Raw genomic sequence first — 18,483 nt, forward strand, 5'->3', positions numbered from 1 at the left:
TATGTTGATATATTTATATAGAAATATTTAAATATATATAAATAAATATATATATATGTTTATATCTACTGTGAGGTTATGTGGTTATAAAGTATACAGAACTGGGTTTAAGGGCAGGTACCAACCGTTCTACACGCCTGCAAAGAAAATCAAATAAATGGCAAATAAGGGCAAACAAGTTGGATATTTACATCAATGCTGTAAAGTATTTTTTTATTTTTATAACATAAGTATGAATTAAAATAGCATCATACAACATGTTCAGGCTTCATCGTGTGTGTGTGTTTTTTTTTCTCTCCAGGGAATCGAACCCCATCCCGGTGAACCAGGAGTACCATTATCAGTGTCTTCTGTTGTGTGAGGCCACATCGGAGGTAGAGGTAGAGAGCGCTTTTTTTGTTGATTTTTTAGAAAATCTCTATTTGAATTGTAGTGTAAGGCTCTGTTCTGTATCTACTCTGTGTGTCTACTGTGTGTATATATAATATATATATCACTCAATTCAAAATAAAATTATTATATTTAAAGGATAATGAAAAAAGCAGGGTTGTCATATTTTGTTTGACTGTATAAAATAATTTCTTGTGAATAATTGGAGTAAACTCATGAGCAAGAACAGCTGGTGTGGTGACGTCATCAAGAAAGCTGCTGTTCCAATTGCAGAAAGACCGTCCTCCCGTCCTTCGGAGTCTGGACTCCCAAGACCAGACTCCAAAAGAACACAAGTCTGTACTCGGTGTACTTGGAATTGAGAAACGACTATCGTGTTTTGATTTCTTTAATTTGTTGGGAACAGACACATGGGTTTGGACAAGAAATGTACATTTGGGTTTGTGTTGGAAGCCGTACAACTTTATGAATAAATAACTTTTCTCATTGCAAACTGGACATTTCATCTGTTTATTGCACGCGGGGAAACTAAACCTCCAAGCAACCATTTTGTCCTTTATTTTGATAGGCAACAGGGTCACTACAGTAGGGTTTCAAACAACTGTAGCTTTTTGATCAAATATCAATCATCAGTCAGTCATTGTACTCCCAAGGCAACGGGTTCCTCTCTTATTGGAGTCACTCTGTAAAACCAGCAATGAGACCTGCTTTGTTTCGCATGATATGGAGCAGCTAACCTCATACGTACTTTCTTATTTTCACTTTTAGTGAAATACTTTTAGTGAAATACAGGTTGAATTGTAAATACTTTGAAATGGAGTACACACTGGAGTGATACCGTTGATAACCACCTTTTAGTTATACGACTCATCGCGACTTAAGACGGAAGGTGACACGTCGCACTCAGTTTTCAGAGGAGTCTGTCTCTTCCGTGGAACCGTCGCTTTCCACCTCCATCTTCCTCCTGTGGTGCACGTTCCTCCTGGGCGACGCCCTCCTCTGCACCTCCTTCAGCCCCCCCACCGCACTGCCGCTGCTGCTGGGACTCACTGAGATCTGGGCAATTCTGATGATCGGCACCCGGAGGAGGAACGAGATATTAAGAGAAGGAAGGATGACAGGGTTCGTACACATGTTGACCAATGGGTTTACAGGCCTTTAAACCACATGTACATGACCATAAAGTGAGAAAATGTAGTATTTAAAACTAACAATGAGAATTCCAAAGCATACAGTATTACCTTAAATAACAAATGAGAGAGAGACAATAATTTGATTAAAAAGAATAAATATTTCTATATAAATGTCACTCAAAATGTGCCTGCTTTCCAACTCAGCGTGGACGAACATATGAAGATAAACACATTGTCCAAAACTTTGGGGTTTTCATTTTTTTCAATAACTTTTCCAGGCCTGGAAATAATTTTCTTTTATTCCATGATTTTTCCAGGTTTCCCATAACCGTACGAACCCTGGGATGATGGCAGAAGAACAGGTACCTCCAAGAGGACAGGAAGTAAGAGGACAGACACGGGACATGAGGACAATACCATGACAAAAACAGGGAACAAAAGGAAAGAAAAGCTGTTCAAATAAATGAAATGTTGTAGCGGCTGGAGGGAGGACCGGAATGCAACACGGCGGAGACGGTATCGTGAGCGGAAGAGCAAGAATTTATTCATGCAGAACACACCAGAACCTCGGGGGTCCGGTTACAGAGGACTATGGTGGTCAACGGGGCGGAGTCAGAGGAGGCGAGGGCAACAGAGTGGACAGGTGAGAGCGATGGGCGAGCGGGGCGTGGCCGACAGGTGAGTGACGGGACAGAATGGGAGCTGAACTGTGGCGGCGTGTGTGTGTGTGTGTGTGTGTGTACTATGACTCAGCCGTCCTGTGCGCTCACAGTTTGTCCAGCTCCTGGTCCATCTCGGGGTCGATGAGGAACTCCGCCATGCTGGGTAAGGCCCCTGCGGGGAAAAAAGAGGGATGAAAGAGAACGCGCGACTTTTTAAAGCACCGTCTCCCTGAATGTGTACGAGATCCAACGACTCTCTCTAGATTCTAGATCAGTGGTCTAATGGACTAATACACTATTACGTTCTATTCATTTAACTTTGAATTCATAAAATGACAGTGGTTACTCATATTTTACATTACACCCCTTGGATGTTCATTGGTCCATATCTTCTCTACGCAATGACATATTAACTATCTTTCAAAGATTTATTATGGCATTGAATCAATAATGAACCACAACAAGTTGTATATGATTCGGACCAAGCGTTTAGGAGAAGTTGGAAAAAAACAGTTTTTAAAGAAATTCAAAATGGCGGAAAATCTAAGTAGGCGGAGCTTAGGGGTCTGAGAGGCTTTTTTGTAGAGCTGGTCAATTCTGACCTGTGGACCAAATCTCAAGTCAATCGGTCATCGGGGGAAGAAAACTATTGCTACTGAAAAAGAAAGTTTGTAGGGGGCGCTATAGAGCCATTTCTTTATGTACTAATACGAAAACTCAATAATATGAAAATTTTCACCAGTCTGCTTCTGCATGTGGAATTTAAGTCTGCTGGGGCGTACGGGGTGCGGGCAGTCGACGTTTCTTGCGGCCCAAGGATAATAATAATAGGTTCCTCTACGACGAAGTCGACGAGGACCCTAAATATATGTATGTTGATATAATTATATCTAAATATATATATAAATATTTATAAAAATATATAAACATATATAAATATGTGTTATATTATAAACATAAATAAATGTATAAACATATATATAAAAATAAAATAAATATACATATAAATATATCAACATATATATATGTATATTGAGATATTTAGATTATATATAAATATTTATAAAAATATATAAATGTATGTATACATTTATAAACATATATATATAAAAAATATACATATAAATATATCAACATATATATGTTGATATATTTATATAGAAATATTTAAATATATATAAATAAATATATATATATGTTTATATCTACTGTGAGGTTATGTGGTTATAAAGTATACAGAACTGGGTTTAAGGGCAGGTACCAACCGTTCTACACGCCTGCAAAGAAAATCAAATAAATGGCAAATAAGGGCAAACAAGTTGGATATTTACATCAATGCTGTAAAGTATTTTTTTATTTTTATAACATAAGTATGAATTAAAATAGCATCATACAACATGTTCAGGCTTCATCGTGTGTGTGTGTTTTTTTTTCTCTCCAGGGAATCGAACCCCATCCCGGTGAACCAGGAGTACCATTATCAGTGTCTTCTGTTGTGTGAGGCCACATCGGAGGTAGAGGTAGAGAGCGCTTTTTTTGTTGATTTTTTAGAAAATCTCTATTTGAATTGTAGTGTAAGGCTCTGTTCTGTATCTACTCTGTGTGTCTACTGTGTGTATATATAATATATATATCACTCAATTCAAAATAAAATTATTATATTTAAAGGATAATGAAAAAAGCAGGGTTGTCATATTTTGTTTGACTGTATAAAATAATTTCTTGTGAATAATTGGAGTAAACTCATGAGCAAGAACAGCTGGTGTGGTGACGTCATCAAGAAAGCTGCTGTTCCAATTGCAGAAAGACCGTCCTCCCGTCCTTCGGAGTCTGGACTCCCAAGACCAGACTCCAAAAGAACACAAGTCTGTACTCGGTGTACTTGGAATTGAGAAACGACTATCGTGTTTTGATTTCTTTAATTTGTTGGGAACAGACACATGGGTTTGGACAAGAAATGTACATTTGGGTTTGTGTTGGAAGCCGTACAACTTTATGAATAAATAACTTTTCTCATTGCAAACTGGACATTTCATCTGTTTATTGCACGCGGGGAAACTAAACCTCCAAGCAACCATTTTGTCCTTTATTTTGATAGGCAACAGGGTCACTACAGTAGGGTTTCAAACAACTGTAGCTTTTTGATCAAATATCAATCATCAGTCAGTCATTGTACTCCCAAGGCAACGGGTTCCTCTCTTATTGGAGTCACTCTGTAAAACCAGCAATGAGACCTGCTTTGTTTCGCATGATATGGAGCAGCTAACCTCATACGTACTTTCTTATTTTCACTTTTAGTGAAATACTTTTAGTGAAATACAGGTTGAATTGTAAATACTTTGAAATGGAGTACACACTGGAGTGATACCGTTGATAACCACCTTTTAGTTATACGACTCATCGCGACTTAAGACGGAAGGTGACACGTCGCACTCAGTTTTCAGAGGAGTCTGTCTCTTCCGTGGAACCGTCGCTTTCCACCTCCATCTTCCTCCTGTGGTGCACGTTCCTCCTGGGCGACGCCCTCCTCTGCACCTCCTTCAGCCCCCCCACCGCACTGCCGCTGCTGCTGGGACTCACTGAGATCTGGGCAATTCTGATGATCGGCACCCGGAGGAGGAACGAGATATTAAGAGAAGGAAGGATGACAGGGTTCGTACACATGTTGACCAATGGGTTTACAGGCCTTTAAACCACATGTACATGACCATAAAGTGAGAAAATGTAGTATTTAAAACTAACAATGAGAATTCCAAAGCATACAGTATTACCTTAAATAACAAATGAGAGAGAGAGACAATAATTTGATTAAAAAGAATAAATATTTCTATATAAATGTCACTCAAAATGTGCCTGCTTTCCAACTCAGCGTGGACGAACATATGAAGATAAACACATTGTCCAAAACTTTGGGGTTTTCATTTTTTTTCAATAACTTTTCCAGGCCTGGAAATAATTTTCTTTTATTCCATGATTTTTCCAGGTTTCCCATAACCGTACGAACCCTGGGATGATGGCAGAAGAACAGGTACCTCCAAGAGGACAGGAAGTAAGAGGACAGACACGGGACATGAGGACAATACCATGACAAAAACAGGGAACAAAAGGAAAGAAAAGCTGTTCAAATAAATGAAATGTTGTAGCGGCTGGAGGGAGGACCGGAATGCAACACGGCGGAGACGGTATCGTGAGCGGAAGAGCAAGAATTTATTCATGCAGAACACACCAGAACCTCGGGGGCCCGGTTACAGAGGACTATGGTGGTCAACGGGGGGGGGGGGGGGGGCGGAGTCAGAGGAGAGCGAGGGGCAACAGAGTGGACAGGTGAGAGCGATGGGCGAGCGGGGCGTGGCCGACAGGTGAGTGACGGGACAGAATGGGAGCTGAACTGTGGCGGCGTGTGTGTGTGTGTGTGTGTGTACTATGACTCAGCCGTCCTGTGCGCTCACAGTTTGTCCAGCTCCTGGTCCATCTCGGGGTCGATGAGGAACTCCGCCATGCTGGGTAAGGCCCCTGCGGGGAAAAAAGAGGGATGAAAGAGAACGCGCGACTTTTTAAAGCACCGTCTCCCTGAATGTGTACGAGATCCAACGACTCTCTCTAGATTCTAGATCAGTGGTCTAATGGACTAATACACTATTACGTTCTATTCATTTAACTTTGAATTCATAAAATGACAGTGGTTACTCATATTTTACATTACATGTCATTTAGCTGACGCTTTTATCCAGTGTTCCATCCGTACGCCGTAGACACAGCTACAGGGAGAACACCAGGGTTATGGGTGTTGCTCAAGGACACATGGACTAGGGCGGGGATTGAACCGCCAACCCCCTGATGAAAGACGGACCTGCTACCCACTGACACACAGTCACCTATTTTTATGTTAAACAAGTGGATATTTTGAACAGTGCATTAATATTGTTGACGGCAAAGAACTGAACGACCCCAAATACACGGCGCTCATTTTAAATGATTCAGATTCATAGACTCGAACTTTTAAAAGATTATCTTTGGGCTCACCGTCTGAGTAAATGTAGCAGTGGTAATACTTCTACTGTGTAATGTTAAACCTGGAGCAGCATCTCTAGGGGCGGAGTCAGGTTCACCTGGTCCAGACCTAGAGATGCTGCTATAGGCTGAGAGGCTGAGGGGGACGCTTAGGATACACTGAGCACCTCTCTCCTCTCCTCTCTCCTTATGGACGCTTAGGATACACTGAGCACCTCTCTCCTCTCCTCTCTCCTTATGGACGCTTAGGATACACTGAGCTCCTCTCTCTCCTCTCTCCTTATGGACGCTTAGGATACACTGAGCACCTCTCTCCTCTCCTCTCTCCTTATGGACGCTTAGGATACACTGAGCTCCTCTCTCCTCTCCTCTGTCCTTATGGACGCTTAGGATACACTGAGCACCTCTCTCCTCTCCTCTCCTTATGGACGTTTAGGATACACTGAGCTCCTCTCTCCTCCCCTCTCCTCTCTCCTTATGGACGCTTAGGATACACTGAGCACCACTCCTCTCCTCTCTCCTTATGGACGTTTAGGATACACTGAGCTCCTCTCCTCCCCTCTCTCCTTATGGACGCTTAGGATACACTGAGCACCTCTCCTCCTCTCTCTCCTTATGGAAGCTTAGGATACACTGAGCTCCTCTCTCCTCTCCTCTCCTTATGGACGTTTAGGATACACTGAGCTCCTCTCTCCTCCCCTCTCCTCTCTCCTTATGGACGCTTAGGATACACTGAGCACCTCTCTCTCCTCTCTCCTTATGGACGCTTAGGATACACTGAGCTCCTCTCCTCTCTCCTCTCCTTATGGACGCTTAGGATACACTGAGCTCCTCTCTCCTCTCCTCTCTCCTTATGGACGCTTAGGATACACTGAGCTCCTCTCCTCTCCTCTCTCCTTATGGACGCTTAGGATACACTGAGCTCCTCTCTCCTCTCCTCTCTCCTTTTGGACGCTTAGGATACACTGAGCACCTCTCCTCTCCTCTCTCCTTTTGGACGCTTAGGATACACTGAGCTCCTCTCTCCTTATGGACGCTTAGGATACACTGAGCTCCTCTCTCCTCTCCTCTCTCCTTATGGACGTTTAGAATACACTGAGCACCTCTCTCCTCTCCTCTCTCCTTATGGACGCTTAGGATACACTGAGCACCTCTCTCCTCTCCTCTTATGGACGTTTAGGATACACTGAGCTCCTCTCTCCTCTCCTCTCTCTCCTTATGGACGTTTAGGATACACTGAGCACCTCTCCTCTCCTCTCTCCTTATGGACGCTTAGGATACACTGAGCACCTCTCCTCTCCTCTCTCCTTATGGACGCTTAGGATACACTGAGCACCTCTCTCTCCTCTCTCCTTATGGACGCTTAGGATACACTGAGCACCTCTCTCCTCTCCTCTCTCCTTATGGACGCTTAGGATACACTGAGCACCTCTCTCCTCTCCTCTCTCCTTATGGACGCTTAGGATACACTGAGCCCTCTCTCCTCTCTCTCTCCTTATGGACGCTTAGGATACACTGAGCACCTCTCTCTCTCTCTCCTTATGGACGCTTAGGATACACTGAGCACCTCTCCTCTCCTCTCTCCTTATGGACGCTTAGGATACACTGAGCACCTCTCTCCTCTCCTCTCTCCTTATGGACGTTTAGGATACACTGAGCACCTCTCTCCTCTCTCCTTATGGACGTTTAGGATACACTGAGCACCTCTCTCCTCTCTCCTTATGGACGTTTAGGATACACTGAGCTCCTCTCTCCTCTCCTCTCTCCTTATGGACGTTTAGGATACACTGAGCACCTCTCTCCTCTCCTCTCTCCTTATGGACGCTTAGGATACACTGAGCTCCTCTCTCCTTATGGACGCTTAGGATACACTGAGCTCCTCTCTCCTCTCCTCTCTCCTTATGGACGCTTAGGATACACTGAGCACCTCTCTCCTCTTCTCTCTCTCCTTATGGATGAATGTACATCTCTCCATCACATGTTACTAACTGCTTCCCCCCAGAGTCTTAGTGACTCCACCTCGTTGGACCTGGCTGTGTACCGGCTGTAAAACCCTCTGAAGCTAATTTGTAGTTGGTGATATTGGGCTATACAAAATAAAGTGATTGATTTGAACCTACCGATAGTTTGGTTGACGGCCTCGTGTTTCGCCAGGCTCATGAGGAAGCTGTAGTAAGAGACTTTGTTGGTCTGGCCGAGTACCTCCCTCATGCAGGACCTGGGAGGATGACTTCCCATGGGGGCAACACACGCTCACTGTTAATATTAACCAATGCTCACACAAACATTCACAAATGTATCCCTTGATTTATAAAGAAATGACTCTCGCCATAAATAAATATGTTTCAATGCACATATAAATAGTTAGCTTTCTGTGTGAATGTAAACACACGTGAAACTAATCCAATTCACAAATATACATCAGACGCACGGACAGATATAAAAAATACCACAAATACATTTATTTTAAAAGGATTGTATATTTCTATCCAAAACTAAATGTGGAGCTCGTGGACAGTATTATTATTATTCACTCAGTTTCACGACATGCGTGGTCACGGCATCATCGACACGTTACGTTATAATCATGTTATCTGATCGTGGTGTAAATATGAGGACATTAAGGTCCGTCTCTTGTCCCGCCTGCCTGTGTTGAGGGCAACCGGCCGACCTTCAGTCTGAAGGTCAAACTGAAGCGTATTACACTCTGTTATTCCAACCGCACACTCATCTTCACTGTTGCAGTTGTCGAGGAAGGACAGAGGACAGAAGACAGGAGGACACAGGATAGGAGGACAGGACAGGAGGAGAGAAGAGAGGAGGACACGGGATAGGAGGACAGAAGGATAGGAGGAGAGAAGAGAGGAGGACACAGGATAGGAGGAGAGAAGAGGAGGACACAGGATAGGAGGAGAGAAGAGAGGAGGACACGGGATAGGAGGAGAGAAGAGAGGAGGACACGGGATAGGAGGAGAGAAGAGAAGAGGACACAGGATAGGAGGAGAGAAGAGGAGGACACAGGATAGGAGGAGAGAAGAGAAGAGGAAACGGGATAGGAGGAGAGAAGAGAGGAGGACACGGGATAGGAGGAGAGAAGAGAAGAGGACACAGGATAGGAGGAGAGAAGAGGAGGACACAGGATAGGAGGAGAGAAGAGGAGGACACAGGATAGGAGGAGAGAAGAGAGGAGGAAACGGGATAGGAGGAGAGAAGAGAAGAGGACACAGGATAGGAGGAGAGAAGAGGAGGACACAGGATAGGAGGAGAGAAGAGAAGAGGACACAGGATAGGAGGAGAGAAGAGAGGAGGAAACGGGATAGGAGGAGAGAAGAGAAGAGGACACAGGATAGGAGGAGAGAAGAGAAGAGGACACAGGATAGGAGGAGAGAAGAGAAGAGGACACAGGATAGGAGGAGAGAAGAGAGGAGGAAACGGGATAGGAGGAGAGAAGAGAAGAGGACACAGGATAGGAGGAGAGAAGAGAAGAGGACACAGGATAAGATATAGGACAGGAGGTCACAGGACAGGAGGACATAGGACAGAAGAGAGGAGGACAACCTCCTGTCCATCCCACATGGCCTCAACTCATTCCTCTCTTCACGTCTCAAATCAGAACCAGTTCAAAGGTCTGATGTGTACTCGGTGTGTTTAGTCTGCACCTCTTTCTGAGGATTCATGAATTAATGTTTGTAAAGTGTCTTCCAGAATTTTGAAAAGCACGATATAAATAAAATGTATCATTACTATAAGTGGATGAGGACTGTAGTGTGTGTGTGTGTGTGTCTCACCTGCGTTTGAAGCGGTCACACAGGGCATCGATACACTGAGCCAGAGTGGACGGCTCCACTCCGTCCTCCTCCTCCTCCTCCTCCTCCTCCTGCTGCTGCTCCTCCTCCTCCTCCTCCTTGTCGTTCTCCTCCGCGGCCACAGGGGGGAGCCGCTCGACGGAGGTGGACGTGGGCACGATGACGGTGTTGGGACTCTTCCCCGCCAGCAGGTCCTGGTAGATCACCAACACGCTGTCCAGGAACTCTGCACACACACTCACACACACACAGAGACATGCTGGACCGTGAGCATCGCATCTCCTCCTAGATTCAACATCACGTTGACCTTTTATATAACTTCATACGGCCCACTTCCGATTAGACTCTTCCTGACATACTAAATAGATCATTTATTATCTCTATATCAAATATTTGAACATAGAAATCCTTCCATTGAGGAAGAGTGTTTCTCTTCGTCAGACAGTTTAACCCCGTAGTCGACGAAATAATCAATCCATAAGGAAAATATGAGGCATGTGTAACTGTACAGCCTCAAAGTCAAACCTTTTGAGTTAGATTATAGCGAGTAAGAATGTAAACAGATACATTCATTAAAACATCAAACCTATTTTTTTTACTCTATCAAATCAAAATAGATTGTTTTGGTCATGGCTGTTTTTTTAATTTTTTTATAGAAATACTGAGTTCCAAAAGCTGAGCTTACTAGGGGGGTAAGCCCCCCCCCATCCCTTTCCTCCCACCCTGCATAATGAAAGGGTTAAGGGTTTTCCCGGATATGAATGAGTTCACTTTAAGATGCGGTGGCTTCAACACCAAGTCAGTATCATAAATGATGACATGAGAATACAATGGGAAGAAATAGAAGAGCCTAAAATCATCAGGGGACATGGTCAAATTAATGTGAACCATGTTCCATTCAAAGTGTTTCAGTAAAAAAGGCTAAATATGTCGTTTAAAAAAAATTACACTGCCATGTTAGTGTAAGTGAAACAGGAGCCGCTGCTGTACCCGGGTAGTAGAACTGCAGCTGGAGGGCGTGAAGGAAATCAGAAAAGGACATCAGACAGTCCACGGCGTCATCCACCAGGACAATTCTACAAGAGAAGAAGAGGAGACGACAAGTTCATCCCGGTCAGCGGTGAACCGGTGGAAAGTAACAGGACGCGCAGAAATAATAAAATTCAAAAATACATTTCACAGAGAAAAAAAGGCTCCGAAGACGATGACTGATTGCGTCATATCTTCCTGTTAGAGCCGTTGTGTAGTATATTACACCATGTGCAGTATACACGAGAACACATATATACACTTTTGAAATAAATTCACATAGTAATAATAATAGTAATAATAAATAATAATAATAATAATAAAGGTTTTATTAAGATTAAACTGAATATTTGTGACCGGCCCAAGGCACACCTGTGTAAAAAAATTAAAAAATCATGCCGTCAATCAGCATTTCACCAAATATATAAGCCTTTTGTGTGAATCAAAAAATATCTTTTAATTAAACTGATTCTGAAGTATTGTATTTATATTTGTGTTTAGTTGACCTACATAATGACGACTACACTGTAATGTAATAGTATGATTGGCCATCCTATTAGCTCTACGGCATGTACCTCCTACTAATTGGAAATACATCTTTGAGTGTGTGTGTGTGTGTGTGTGTGTGTGTGTGTGTGTGTGTGTGTGTGTGTACTGACCTGGCTGCACTCTGCACCATCTCCAGAGGGAAGTCTGGACACAATAGCTGCAGCAGCGACCGGTACTCCAGCATGGACAGCAGGTCTGGACTCATTAGTCACACAATAGACGACAGTCTGTAATAACTTAGACTTTGTTACGGAATAACTAGTGCTGTGAAAAATAACGCGTTAACTCAGTTAATTCAATTTCAGGTTTAACTAGTTTTTTTTTTTTAACGCATTTAACGCATGCGCAGAATGAGCTTCCAATCCGTCTGTTGTTGGTCGTCGGGACGAAAAAAAAGTCACTTGCAAAATAAGCTTCCAATACACCACTTCAATCTGAACTCTGTCCGCTCTCATGCAGACGGTCTGTTCATCGGTAATGATCCTTCCGCAGGTTCACCTCCGGAAACCTTGTTACGACTTTTACTTCCTGTAGATCAGGGTCTCAACACGTCGATCGCGACCTGCCAGTCGATCGCGGCGTAGTGTCGGTAGATCGCATGACATTAAAAAGATTGGCCCGCCCCCTGACACGTCTTTGTTCTTTTATTAAACTAAACGTCTGTTGTTGATCGTATCTCCACAGCAGCATGTCATTTCTGTCTCTTCGCGTTGCGTTAACACTTATCGATCTCCGTCTCGCGCGCCACAGAGCTCCGTGCGCGCGCATCGGGACTGAGCAAAAAAAAAGTCACTTGTCAATCTGTCCACCTGTCCGTGTCGGTGAGGTTTCAGTTTTGCAGCGGTGTCCCCGCCGTCCCTTTCATCACGGCCCAGTTCATGAAGAAAACCCACAGTCAGTTTGCCTCAGCAGCTGCCAGAGGACAACCCTGTCTCACAAAAATTACGTTCCCCCAGACCTAAAATACAATTTGCAGTTACGTTTGACTGAAACGTATTTCTCTCCAAATTACGTTTGACTGAAACGTATTTCTCTCCAGAATACGTTTGCATTTGACGTATTATAATTACAAATACGTCTCTGATCAACGTATCTTTGCCGTTTGTTATCTCTCTTTTCTACAATGCTGTTATGAATTGTAAAAAGCGTCCTCTAGCCTTATTTATTATTATGTTATATATGTTGTTTCGCCTGCGTATTCTGACAGCAATAAGCGTTGTAACGGATCATATGAATTGGCGTGAAGACTTACTGCTGGTTACTCTCCTTTATTTTCTTTTTTTAGGTGACAATACATTAATTAAAACTCGTACACTATCACCACCTCATCACCACCTTAACAGAGTTAGTCCCATACGGGTCAAATCAACTATTAAACTTGTTATAAAATGCGCATCTGTCCGTAATCTATACCATAAAGTTCGCATTTTAACCTAAAAAAAGTGTGTTTCCTTTTAACCTTTCAAAATAAAAGTCCGATTTATCTGTTAAGCGGAAGTAGTATAAAACGTCTATATTTATTCAAACAATACAATATAAAAGGCATACATACATCAAAATCAATAAGTAAAATTCCAAACAGTCAAACAACTCAAAACAATAAACCCTTCATGGCGTTATTTACAGGCGTATTTACTTTTCATCAAACAAAAAGAGCAGGTACCCGGAAAAATCTGGGAAATAATTTGGGAATTGTTAATAAAACATGATTTACCCTTCAACTTCCGCTGATATGCATGCAAACTAATACATCGTTTCACACACACACACACACTGACAGAAACACATAGACACTCATATACGTACACACACACAGGCAGAGACACACACATACTCACACACAGACACACACTCTCATACGCACACACTCTTACACACGCACACACACACTCTTACACACTCACACACACACACACACACACAGAATGACAGACACACACTCAGACACACATACAGACACTCACATACATACACACAGGCAGAGACACACACTCACACACACACCCACACACACACATTTACACATGCACACACACGCATACTCTGCAGACTGACCCTTGACCTCCCAATTGTCTCTCAGATATAACCCTACTGCTTTATATTTAATATATTATATTTACCTAAATATAAGACTTTGAGGTCATGAGGGGAATCCCCTCCAAAACTTTCACAAGAGAAAATTGTCACCGTGCCAATAACCCTTGTACGATCCTTAAAACCAGTCTGTATATATCCGTCTTTTGTCATAAATCTCTATGTTCTCACAAAATATACCGAGAATATCGGTAATATGTGATTAATCATGATTAATCCACAAAAACCTGTGATTAACCCGATTAAAATTTGTAATCGTTTCACAGCCCTAGGAATAACATAAACAAAACCGTATAGATAGAGAAATGGGGCAACTGTTTGATAACCATGCCAATAACGCTAATCAAAGCAGACCGAGCTTCCTGTTTGGATTCCCCGTGGCTCCCACTGACCTCCGCTCTTGCCGATCTGTCTGTAGCATCTCCAGAAGACTCGGATGAAGGAGGCTCTGTTGTGGGGCGTGGCCCGGATGTAGTTATACTCTCTGAAGAGCACGTGGTTACTGTTCTTCACACTGCTGAAACTACACACGCACACACACACACAGGGATTCATAAAATAAAAAAAAGAAGAACTACATCTCAAACTTCATGTAATCAGTTTGATAGAAATACCCCCTCCCCCCCTCCTCCTCTCTACCTCCTTCCATTTCATGGATTGTGGAGGTCTGGATCGTGGTCCATGCCTACGACTGATTATTCATACATTTGTCATATTCACTTAATGTTTCTGTAACTCTGTTCATCTGGTCACATGACATCTATTTCTCTGTCCATCCTGGAGAGGGATCCTCCTCTGTTGCTCTCATGAAGGGTTCTTCACTTTTCCCCCTGTGAACGTTTTATATTTATTTGGAGTTGTTCCTGATCCGATGTGAGGTCAAAGGTCAGGGATGTTGTAAGTGTACAGATTGTAAAGCCCACTGAGGCAAATTTGTGATATTGGGCTCTACCAAATAAACTGAATTGAATTAATGAAACACATCCTCATATAATAGCAATGTTAGAATATACATTATCTGTGATTATACTGTATACTTAAAAAATCTAGTTACCTTATATTTTGTACTTTTCTAAAATTATCTTTGAGGATATTGCCATTTCAAACACTTTGTATTACCCTCCCAAAGCATACAGGAGTAGACTGAAGACTTTCCTCTATAGTGTTATAGTTAGGGCTGAACCAGGTTCACCTGGTCCAGACCTAGAGATGCTGCTAGAGGCTGAGAGGCTGAGGGGGACGCTTAGGATACACTGAGCACCTCTCTCCTCTTCATCACACATGATTAACTCTGCTTCCTCCCCGGAGTGTTTGTGACTTCACGTCTCATGGGGTCCATTGGACCTGGCTGTGTCTGATGCCTCCTGCCTGGCGGTATCTTTGAGGAGATTTGTCATTTTAAATGTCTTTATTACTCTAGCTGTGTGTTGAGTGTGACGTACTATTCAGCAAAGTAGCGGACCACACCAAACTGGCTGTACTCCTCTTTATGCTCCAGCAGCTGCGTCACTGCGTCGCTCAGGTAGAACGACACGTGACTGTCGGCTGTGGCGGAAACAGACACACAATCATACACTTGACAACGACGACTGGTGTACCGGTGTTATGAAGTCACCAGTTAAAAGGGTCGCCTGTCAAACCGTAACACCGGCTAGTTGATGGCGAAGGCGTTAGCGCTGCAGAGCGAGCACGTGACCTACCGAGGTACTCGTCGTCTGGGACGGTGGAGTTGAACCGGTTCCTTCTGGTCATCCTCTCAGGAGAGCACGCGGAATTAAACATGAACGAGCTGAGTGGAGCGAGCCGTGTGCACAGTTAAATACATGTGCTATCGGTAGCATTAGCATTGCGACCGCCCTCAACATGGATGTGTTCTAAATATGGTGGGCTGGGGGCTTCCATGGCAACGGCGGGATGTTGTGAGTTACAATAATTAAATGCCCCCGAACAACATAGCACACGAAGGTTCCCTCTGCTATTTCAACATCATAATGATACTACTAATAATATAAATAGTGATTATTATTATTTTATGTTTAGCTCTATTGTCTATCACCGTTTTGTAATTTATTTGTAGCGCTGTTAAAGCACCAATATTAGTGATCTGTTTGACTGATTTAATTGCTTCACCTTTGCAGTCAATGACGTCACAGCATCTGGATGAAGAGTCAGCCCGATTGACGCTGACATAAAAAAAACCAGAGAGAATCAGTAAAGCTACTGTGAGGGGATTTATGGTGCTGGAAATCCATTCAACCATTTTTGAAAGGAGGCTCACGGCGAGATTGTCGCAAATTCCTCCTCTTCCTCCTCCTCCTCCTCCTCCTCATCATCATCATCACGACACGACTGTAGTTTACCTTAAATAAAAAGGATGACCGTGGAACGGCTGCTGCTATGAGACACGCGGTGTGTGCACCCTCTTTTTCCAGGGGAGATTTTACTTTCTAAATCTGGCAAGTATTTGAAACATATTTGAATTTTCCAAAAAATTCTCTTCACAAACAATTATAAATGAATACAAAAATAAATTAAACCTATTTGACATCTTCTCAAACATTGCCTGGAGCTTTCAGTGTTCGTGTTATAGGTTGTTATATTTGTCCATGCGCAGATGTTTTTGAGATTTCTTCAGCTCCCTGAAGCAGTTCCTTTCCAGCTGGAGACAGAACCCACCTTACACTCCTCACACATCATGGGAGTGCTTCTCTGCTTCCACCGCTCCCCCAGAGGCAATATTGCCACTGTTTTTTTCCGCAGCATTCTGTTGGAATTACTTTGATAGCACAAAGATTTGAGGAGTTACGATAATTTGAATTATGCACGTCACTTTCTGTGGCCGGGGTTCGTAGAAGAGTTAAATTGCCTCGTTGCAGCGATATACAAAGTTGCGGAAAAAAGAAAGAAACAACTGTTATACATCCAAATGTCCCTTGTACTCAAAATGTAGACTTGTTGTGTTGTTTCTGGATTTCAGAAGATTAAAATAAGTTAATTAATACACCATGTGATTGCAAAATGTTGTGACTTTCTTATACATTCATACATACATATATACACACACATATAAGGATATATATTTATATATACATTCATATATATATATACATTCATAAATACATATATATGCACACACATAAGAACATATTTACATATGTGGCACCCTGGACATTTTAAGGGCAAATATTGTTGTCAGAATTGTTATTGTATTGTATTGTGTTAGTATCTTGCCCCCATCATCAAAACTTATTTTAAGGCACTTTGGATAAAAGCGTCAGCTAAATGACATGAAATGTAATATTTACCATACTATTTGATGTAAAAACCAGGATACTCATTGTATCGTTACTTTAAAATATATATATATATATATATAAAAATATAATATATTTCTCTCTCTCTCTCTCTCTCTCTCTCTCTCTCTCTATATATATATATATATATATATATATTCACCACAGAGGATATGCATATATATATATATACATACAGGACTGTCTCAGAAAATTAGAATATTGTGATAAAGTTCTTTATTTTCTGTAATGCAATTAAAAAAACAAAAATGTCATGCATTCTGGATTCATTACAAATCAACTGAAATATTGCAAGCCTTTTATTCTTTTAATATTGCTGATTATGGCTTACAGCTTAAGAAAACTCTAAAATCCTATCTCATAAAATTTTAATATTTCCTCAGACCAAGTAAAAAAAAAGATTTATAACAGCTGAGTGTTTGTCAAGGCTCAGGAAACCCTTGCAGGTGTTTCGAGTTAATTAGACAATTCAAGTGATTTGTTTAATACCCTACTAGTATACTTTTTCATGATATTCTAATATTTAGAGATAGGATATTTGAGTTTTCTTAAGCTGTAAGCCATAATCAGCAATATTAAAAGAATAAAAGGCTTGCAATATTTCAGTTGATTTGTAATGAATCCAGAATGCATGACATTTTTGTTTTTTTAATTGCATTGCAGAAAATAAAGAACTTCATCACAATATTCTAATTTTCTGAGACAGTCCTGTATACATTCAGATATATAAACATATGTACAAACATAAATATACACATATCGATATATATATACACATGTATATGTACACACAAAACTACATATATACATACATATGAGTATATATGTATATATACATTCATATACACAGTATATGTATATATATTCATACATACATAAACATACATACATATATACACACACATAAGTATAAATATTTTAGATACACATTCATATATATCAAGTGTTGCAGCACTTCTCCTTGTAGTAAACTTGTTTAGCAGGGTTGCCGGTAGCCGGTTCAACATGAGTTCAATCACCACCAACGTAAATTAGTCTGTGTTCTTTCACGATATCTAAACTTCATAGCCGCCAATCAAATCTCTGCTAGGGATAAAGTCGTTGGCTGGTCCAATCAGGAAAGGAATGTGAAACCTTGGGGGTTGAGCCGTAATTCAAATGCAACCAATCAATGGCGTTGTCCAGTGACGTATGAGGAAGCCGCTAATGACTCAAATGTAAAAGTGTAAAAAGGGGATCCTGCATGATGTGGGGTGTACAGGGGATGCCCTATTCTGTATTGTATTCTTCGTGTAGTGAGACATTATACAAAAGATAGATTAAGGATTAAATAGAAGAGACATCTGATGTGAGTCTGTCAGGGTGTTGTCCTTGTCTCCGCCCCTCTTCTGTTTCTCCGCCAGTGAAGGCGTTTTAAACGCTCCAACAAGTTCGACCAACGCAGCAGGGACTGGACCGGAAGTTGGTGTTCATTTGGAATTTAAAATAAGAGCGC

The 18,483-nt window shown here is 41.9% G+C and overlaps 1 protein-coding gene and 1 long non-coding RNA gene across 2 annotated transcripts; both read right to left on the bottom strand.

The window, feature by feature from the left end:
* Positions 1-764: 764 nt before the first annotated feature.
* LOC130195353 (uncharacterized) lies at positions 765-2,475 on the bottom strand. Its single transcript, XR_008832048.1, has 2 exons — positions 2,294-2,475; positions 765-1,456 (listed from the first exon to the last, which is right to left on the bottom strand). It is a non-coding gene; the product is annotated as an uncharacterized LOC130195353 (long non-coding RNA).
* A 1,614-nt stretch (positions 2,476-4,089) lies between these two features.
* On the bottom strand, positions 4,090-15,551 carry cstpp1 (centriolar satellite-associated tubulin polyglutamylase complex regulator 1). Its single transcript, XM_056417648.1, has 9 exons — positions 15,375-15,551; positions 15,117-15,219; positions 14,067-14,197; positions 11,691-11,775; positions 10,993-11,078; positions 9,985-10,228; positions 8,317-8,426; positions 5,635-5,698; positions 4,090-4,781 (listed from the first exon to the last, which is right to left on the bottom strand). Exons 1-9 carry the CDS (start codon positions 15,454-15,456, stop codon positions 4,619-4,621), a joined length of 1,068 nt encoding a protein of 355 aa, XP_056273623.1. The 5' UTR covers positions 15,457-15,551; the 3' UTR covers positions 4,090-4,618.
* Between the last annotated feature and the right edge of the window lie 2,932 nt (positions 15,552-18,483).

The sequence above is a fragment of the Pseudoliparis swirei genome, chromosome 6 (assembly GCF_029220125.1).
Source record: "Pseudoliparis swirei isolate HS2019 ecotype Mariana Trench chromosome 6, NWPU_hadal_v1, whole genome shotgun sequence".
Taxonomy (NCBI): Eukaryota; Metazoa; Chordata; class Actinopteri; order Perciformes; family Liparidae; genus Pseudoliparis; species Pseudoliparis swirei.

Excerpts from the sequence above, each read along its gene's own strand:
- cstpp1 (XM_056417648.1), bottom strand. The coding sequence starts at position 15,456 with ATGTTTAATTCCGCGTGCTCTCCTGAGAGGATGACCAGAAGGAACCGG. Across the intron at positions 15,220-15,374 it reads CCCAGACGACGAGTACCTCG|CCGACAGTCACGTGTCGTTC; the intron begins GTAGGTCACGTG and ends TTTCCGCCACAG. Across the intron at positions 5,699-8,316 it reads GGCCGTCAACCAAACTATCG|GGGCCTTACCCAGCATGGCG; the intron begins GTAGGTTCAAAT and ends TTTTCCCCGCAG.